The sequence below is a fragment of the Lottia gigantea genome (genome assembly GCF_000327385.1).
Source record: "Lottia gigantea unplaced genomic scaffold LOTGIsca_7, whole genome shotgun sequence".
NCBI classification, from domain to species: Eukaryota; Metazoa; Mollusca; class Gastropoda; family Lottiidae; genus Lottia; species Lottia gigantea.
The window spans coordinates 4,776,866-4,784,626 of NW_008710370.1; the positions used below are offsets into that span (position 1 = coordinate 4,776,866).

The 7,761-nt window shown below is 34.3% G+C and overlaps 1 protein-coding gene across 1 annotated transcript; it reads left to right on the forward strand.

Moving 5' to 3' along the window:
- Nucleotides 1–3,341: 3,341 nt before the first annotated feature.
- On the forward strand, nt 3,342–6,338 carry LOTGIDRAFT_155212 (hypothetical protein; the record flags this gene model as incomplete). Its single annotated transcript, XM_009065706.1, has 2 exons — nt 3,342–3,543; nt 5,935–6,338. 2 exons carry the CDS (start codon nt 3,342–3,344, stop codon nt 6,336–6,338), a joined length of 606 nt encoding a protein of 201 aa, XP_009063954.1.
- Between the last annotated feature and the right edge of the window lie 1,423 nt (nt 6,339–7,761).

A 7,761-nucleotide genomic window follows, 5' to 3' on the forward strand; every position in this document is an offset into this window, starting at 1 on the left:
TTAATTATGCTGTTTGCCCTAGTTTCGGTGATAATCATAAAAAGCATAACAAAAATTTACATAACCTTTTACATAAAGTTTTCTGTCTATTCTGTCTCTCCGAGATATACAAACAAAATTTAGATGTAGTGCACACAATCTTGGTGTTATTGAAGATGATTGCTTTTATGTTGTTCTGCCAATACTGATCTTAAAAACCATTATCTGCCTGTTTATTATTAGGTATATTCAATTGTAGAGTGTAATTTATACTATTAATGTCTTCAATTAATAATACCTTAACCATTTCACATCTAAAACTATAATTACTATTAGTAAATATTGTAATTATATATTTCTAATGTACTAACCCCTGTCACTCATTGAAGATGATTGCTTTTATGTTTTTCTGCCAATACTGATCTTAAAAACCATTATCTGCCTGTTTATTATTAGGTATATTCAATTGTAGAGATAAATTTATACTATTAATGTCTTCAATTAATAATACCTTTCACATCTAAAACTATAATTACTATTAGTAAATATTGTAATTATATATTTCTTATATACTAACCCCTGTCTGTAAATTTGTAACATTTTGATAATAAAGTATATATCTATCTACGAGTTAAAAAAATAACGGCTGAATTTTTTTAGTTAAAACTTTCAGATACGTTATGGGATATATTTTTATAGATTTTGGTTTATAGCTTCCACAAATTTTCGACCTGCAAAAAATGATGAATGTCCCTTTAAATGCAAATAAATCTTTTGCTTGAAAAGTAACAAAGCTACAAGGCTGAAATGTGCAGGCAATATCAACATGGACTATCTGGACATGTCAGAAAAAACAGAACTCAAATATCTGCCATCAAACTTTTGACATTTTTCATGCATATTGGCCATATAGCTTTGCTTTGCTTTAGCTTTGGTCTTTTCCTACGAATTAGACCCCAGAGATTTAAAAAAAAAACTCACAAAAAGTAATTAAAATCAGTAAGTAACTAGTTATTTCTGGTCTGCACAATGGTAGTCAAAAGGACACATCATCTAAAAATAGGTTTACTACTAATTCTTTCATTTACCTGGCGATCTTCAAGCGAAGGTAAATGAAAGAGCAATGTGAAATTGGCGCTAGGAGTGTCAAAGTGAACGTAACGTTTAAAGCAGAAACTTGACCAGCAGCCTAAAGTCTGAATTTGCTTGTCTTAGAGACTAGATTGACTGAGTGAACGAGTTTAATCAATTTCCCACTGGTTTTTCGCATCATGTATGAGACGCACATCACCGTTTGGTTTTGGTAAGGCCCTCTGTGATCCAGTTAATATAGGTGTTTATAACACGGGAACATAATTACCCACAGACATCTCAAAAAGTATCTGTTTTCGCCTTAGGCACGATAAGTGCATGTGAAAATGTAATGGTAGTTAGTTGTGAACAGGTAAATGTGGGTCATACTGAGTAACGAAAACAGTCCTGCATATTGTCATACTCTATTGGCAAGATCCGTTCTGAAACATGGTAATTCAAACAGTCCATATAAAGGGGAATAACTCCTGTAGGGCACTGTTGATTTAAGCAGTCCGTTGTTGAAAATTGAGGCACTTGCGTTTGTGTCTGTGACAGTTGATGTTGATTGGATAGTCAGATTGCACAATTATTGTGAATTAATCTACATTCTTTTCTATAACACATGCTATTATTAAAATTACGACAGATCACTCTACCATTTGACCTGAAGAGTCCTTTCTTGCGCACCCAAGTCGGATAGGAATTGCAAGTCGGTTTGCTATATCCCACTGTTTTGTATTTTTGTTTCGTGAATTCTGTTCTTGCAAGGCTGGGGCCGTTGGGTGTTTTTTCTTGCTGATAAGCTGAATTCCCTTCAATCTTGCAAACAATCGCGATACCCTACACCAAACAAAGGGTAACATAGGAGAAAACGCACCCCCTAAAGACTCGAAGCGATTTCTACGAAAGTGAAGACGTAAATTATGTTTGAATCGTGTGTAGAGCTTCGTGGTAATCACACTTCTGATGCCTTATTGTGAAGAGACTAAGTTATAACAATATCTTCAAATGTCAGTCATATTACTTATTTTCTATTAAGGGTCATAATGCCAAATGGGTGGGGTAAAAAAGCTGGTGGGAAAAAGCTCTGTGCAATATATGCATTGTGTATCATCATCCGTTACCAAATTTATTTGATTTAATTAAATTAAATTGTTTAATTTCTTTTCTTCAAGGACATTTTTATACGGCGATGATGTAATCACGGTAGATGACTCCGCTTTTCTTATCCTGGGAGCTGAAGTTTTTACTTTCGGCATTGGGGATAACTGAGGAATGATATCGGCTGTTTTTTTCTTTTTAGAAAATCTAGTTCAGGATAATATTCATCCTAAGAAGAAAAAACCACAATTTGTTTTTTTTGATAATTTTCTTCTCCATTGTAATCTTACAAATTTTCTACTGCATTATAATTCTCTAAGCCGAAAGTAGAACAATTTTACAGCCTCTTCGGAGCCTCCTCCTATTGATCTAGAACCCGTTTCTTGGGGGATATCGGACTCGAGGAGGCTGTCATGTTGCTGACTATTATAATTGATTAGTGAAATAGCATAGATTACTTTCATTTGAAGACTGCTGTAATTTCCACTCGTGAAGATGTATTTCGGCGAAGCGGTGTCATATATCCGTATAACTATGAGGTCAAAATAATATGATCTCAGCTTCGATACTTTGTTTCTGATATTCTTACTTGTAAGTAACACAATATTTAAACTGTGGTAGCTTGTGGTCGAATACTGGCCCATAGCAAGATAATTCTGTCAATCTCAAACGCATGTACTTGTTATTTTTAATTTATTTACGATTTATTAATAATAAGACGCTTTCTTAAAATACTATAATTTTACTTATTTACGTTTGTATTTTTGTCCCCATGGGCTGAATGTTAGTTGTGTTTGGACTTAATTCTCACCCATGTGAGTTGTTTATTATTATTGTAATCTCATTACACCTATAATACATTTAAATAATAATTGTCCGGATCCTCGGGGCTAATACGAGGCATATCTGATCGGTGGAGTTGCTTAGTACTTAACAACGTGACCCTGGCAGTCAGAAACGCGACAATCAAAAAAGACCAACAAAATTCGTCCAGGTTGAATTTACGCCCTTCTTCAACTATAGCAATGGTGATCATTTGTCATTTGGTTTTCACAACAGTTCTTTATTTTATTGAAACTCGCTTTGGTGCTGAAAACATTTTGACACGCGCCGTCTTTTATACAGTATTGTCAAGTGTTTTCCATGTGGTGTATTCTTACATTTCCACAAATATAGTATTGAGGTACATGTCGGTGTTAAGTCATTCCGTGTGCAACATTATGAAAAGAGTATTAGTGGTTATATTATTGTATATAGAAGGCAGTAGACATGCCTCGTTTTCTAATTTTCTGGGCTTGATGGTTAGCACTGTTGGATTGTTTATTTATGTTGGTTTAAAAGTATCCGTTAAGAATTCCAATAATAGAGATGTCACATCCAAAGAACAAGGTAAGGATTTGAGTTCGTAGAAAAATATCCGCACCGGCATTGAAATGGACGTTAGTGTGCTTAATTCGGGGAATTAATTGCACCTAGCCTGAAAAAGTAATTAATGGGATAACATTTATTCAAAAATTTCAAATTTGGTTAACGGAAGTCATGTACCACAAATAGTCCGGGAACTGCTACAGCACAATTTTAGGCCTACACATTAGACCACAAGTAGCCTAAAAGATATTAGTAGGACCTGAATGTAACCTTCCTTATAACAATTCATTTTTTGTTTATCGTTCGTGCGGTGGCTACTATGGAGAAGATAAACTTCGACATCTTTATGTGAAATGTGGGGTAGATCATGCAAATTGATTGTCCAGCCACTAAGAATGTCTTTATAATCAGGAACCTTACTAGCATCTTCACCAGATGTTGAATAGAATCATCATTGTCGTGGTTGACGGGACACTGATGTGTAGATAGATTTTCATTTATTTCAAAAGGCTAATTCTTGCTTCGAACCACTTATTTTAGCATTATGTTTTCGCAGAAACTCTTGAATTTCAATCTTTTGAGAGTAAGGATAATTTCTGTTATTTTAGCATCAAACTGATCCATTCACATTAACTAAAAGACTTTTCCAAACAAGCGCCACTATAACGTAATTTAGTCTAAGTTGTACCCGTAGTCAAGGAAAGATAACTTTACTCTAGGTGACTTGTTGCAAGTGGGGAATACGCCATGGTTCTTACGACTTACCACACTTAAACAAACGAATCCGTTAGGATGTGACTAAAAGTGGATTGATAGCATGAAACTGACATGTCGGTCCGTCTTCCGTACGTCCGTCGGTCCGTCCGTTCACATTTGATCGTAAACACTCTAGAAGGCACAATTCTTAACTGATTTTGACGAAACTAGGAATGAGTGTTTATAATCACCCAAGTATGAACCCTTATGAAAATCAGAACATGTGGTTGCCTGGCAAAAAGGGCGGTCACCAATCTGTGTCAAATCATACCAAAAATCTAATTTGTACACACAAAATTTAATAAAATTCTGACATTAAATGTCATCTCTATCTCATTTACAATTCAACAAATTTTGATGCGTTTTTACTAAGTCAAGGGCAATAACTCAATTTCCATTGATCGAAAAATTCAAACTTGACTAAGATCTTTTCATTATAAATGATCACAGCAAATTTCATTTAAATCGATGAAAACTGTAGTCTTTATTGTGTTCACAAATTTTTACTAACTAAAAACAATCAGTACATAACAGATACCATACTAGTTATTTTTTCTAATTACATATCAGAATCAGAACACAAGAAAACCCAGCATCATGAGCCTTAATCCCAATTTCTAAATGAAGTATCTGTTCCACCCCAGGCCTGTTCATTTGGGAGAATCAATCCCTCCCTTCCCCGAAATCAAAAAAAACGTTCATCGAAAGATCGTAAAATTGGAATTTGCCAATATAAATGATCACACCAAATTTCATTAAAATCAGAGAAAAACTGTTGTCTCTATTGCGTTCACAAACCAAATAGAAAAATATTAAGTTTGAGTTATTGCCCTTGTTTTTGAAATGCTCGTAAACACTATAGACTGCACAATTTATGGCGGAATTTGAAAAAACTTGGTATGAGTGTTTTTCACCCAAGGACGAAAATCAGAAAAATTTAAAATTATTAGTATGAGTTATTGCCCTTGTTCTTGAAAACGCGTTCAATTTTTAGCTCGCGAACACTCTCGAAGGCACCGTTCTTGACAGATTTGGTAAAATGTTGGTGTAAGAGTTTATTACCCTGTTAAAACCCTTGTTTTTGAAAAGGCGATCAATTTTTTAGCTCGTAAACTCTCTAGAATGCACAATTCTTTACAGATATTGACGAATCTTGCTGTGAATGTTTGCTATCATCCAAGGACGAAACCGATCGAAAATCGGAAAAATATTAGTATGAGTTATTGCCCTTGTTCTTGAAAATGCGTTCAATTTTTTGCCCGTAAACAGTCTAAAAGGCATATTTCTTTGTGGATTTTGACGAAACTTATTGTGAGTGTTTGTAATTACCCAAGAATGAACCCTATCGAAAATCATAAAAATCGGAAAATATTTAGTATGAGTTATTGCCCTTGTTCTTGAAAACGCGTTCAATTTTTTGCTCGTAATAACTTTAGAAGGCACAATTCTTGACAGATTTTGACAAAACTTGGTAATATTATAAAGTATCGCCACAAAAAGTTCACAAGAAGTGTATGACTAAGGGTTGAATATTTCATACTGCCAGTGGGCGTATATTAAATTGCCTGGCAAGCTATCTTTTCTTTTACAAGCAATCGTGTACAGATAGTGTACCTATACTATAATTCATTTATTTCATATGTATTTATTTCGCAGGTAAACGAGACAGAATGATTATCAAGATAGCTGCTTTCCTCATTTCACTTGTTTGTCTGAGTATAATTGGAATGTATAGCCACACCAATATAAAATTACGATATAGGTATGATGATGTTGCAAAGATGCCCCTGGAAGACTTCGAATCACGTTCATTTGGCAGAAAATCATTAGACATGATGGACACGTCAGATCTGGAACCAGATGTCAATGACGGCCATTTTGAAAATATACCACGTCTAAAACGATTTCTCAGAAAAAAGCTGATAAAGACACCTTACGATACTGATATTCTGTCCCCGCATCTTAAAACAAGCACAGAAGTTATCCGAGAGGCTCAAAGAGTACATTTCAATCTCTTGTTTGAAATTGCTACGTGGTTTCCGGTACGCCATGTTGTTTGATGTTGCTGTGTTCGAAAATAAAGGAGATCCAGCCATTTCTTCAGGTGAAATTTATCTGTTACGAAGACTGGGTATTGATCTCATTTACTACTGCAGTTTTAGCTATTGTTACGATAAAAACCTTCACTATGCTAAGGACATGAGTGCAATATATTCCAATAAAGAACTCGTTATTCTCGTTCATGGCGGTGGAAACATCGTTGGATATGCCATTAACGATGTCCACAGGTTTAAAATTTTTGATCTTTTTAAAGGTTTTGAAATAGTGGTTTTATCACAGAGTATATTCCTGAAAGATAAAGGCGCACATTTCGAGCATTGCAAACAGTTATATTGTTGTAACAAGAATTTAACATTAGTTTTAAGGGACCGACAATCACTTTTCATGGCTCAACAATGGAACAAATCTAATTATGGCACCGGATATGGCATTTCAGATTGGACGAATCAAACGATATATGAGTCCCATGTATGATATATTATGGCTTAGACGAAATGACATAGAAACACCAAACTATAAAATACCCAGGGTACCTGAAGGGGTATCTGTTAAAGTTAAAGAATGGTGGGGTTTTCCAACGCCTAAGGGGGATAACCCTTTGGAAAATGCAACTAATGGTATGATGTTCTTACAGAAAGGTAGAGTTGTGATAACAGATAGACTTCATGGTCATATTTTATGCACTCTATTAGACATACCTCACGTATTAATAGATAATAAAACAAGAAGTTATCCAGCTATCACAGGACTTGGACTCGAGGGTAGAGAACATTTTAATTACCACAAACGCTACCGAGGCAATTTCTTTAGCTTTACAGCTTTTGAAAAAATATACTGACGTCATTCCACCTGTGGCGCCATTTATGAATGTGATAGAAAATCCAGGATAAAGGTTAACCCCTGTAGAACCAGTAATTTTTAACAAATCACAAAGATTCCTTATATAGCATTTTAGGCTAGATCAGTAAAGTTATGTATACAAAAAACAGTATTGAATCCTGTATAGCTCATTTAAAAGGGCAGTATGCAAAATTGCCATTACATTACTAAAAACGTCGTATATTATACCCGAAAACGTCTTTAAAAGATGCTATTATCATCTTTGTTTCTACTTAATCAAACTGAATTAGTTTTTTTAAAAGGGTTATAAATGAAGTGTACTATTTGTTAAGTAAGCAGCTAAAACTAGTTTTGGAGTTGACTCATTAATTTTAGTAACCTTAATTAAAGGTAGGAGATATACTTTTTTAAATAAAAATTAGGCATTTATTGTGCTTAAATCAGCACAGTAGTTTTTTTAGACTAATAATTAATATTTAAGAAGGGTTGCAACTAATATGGTTATTAAAATATATGTGAGGCATAGGTAAGGCTTCCTCCTGAAAATAACAATTCATGTAATAGTTTTTACTGGTTTTAATA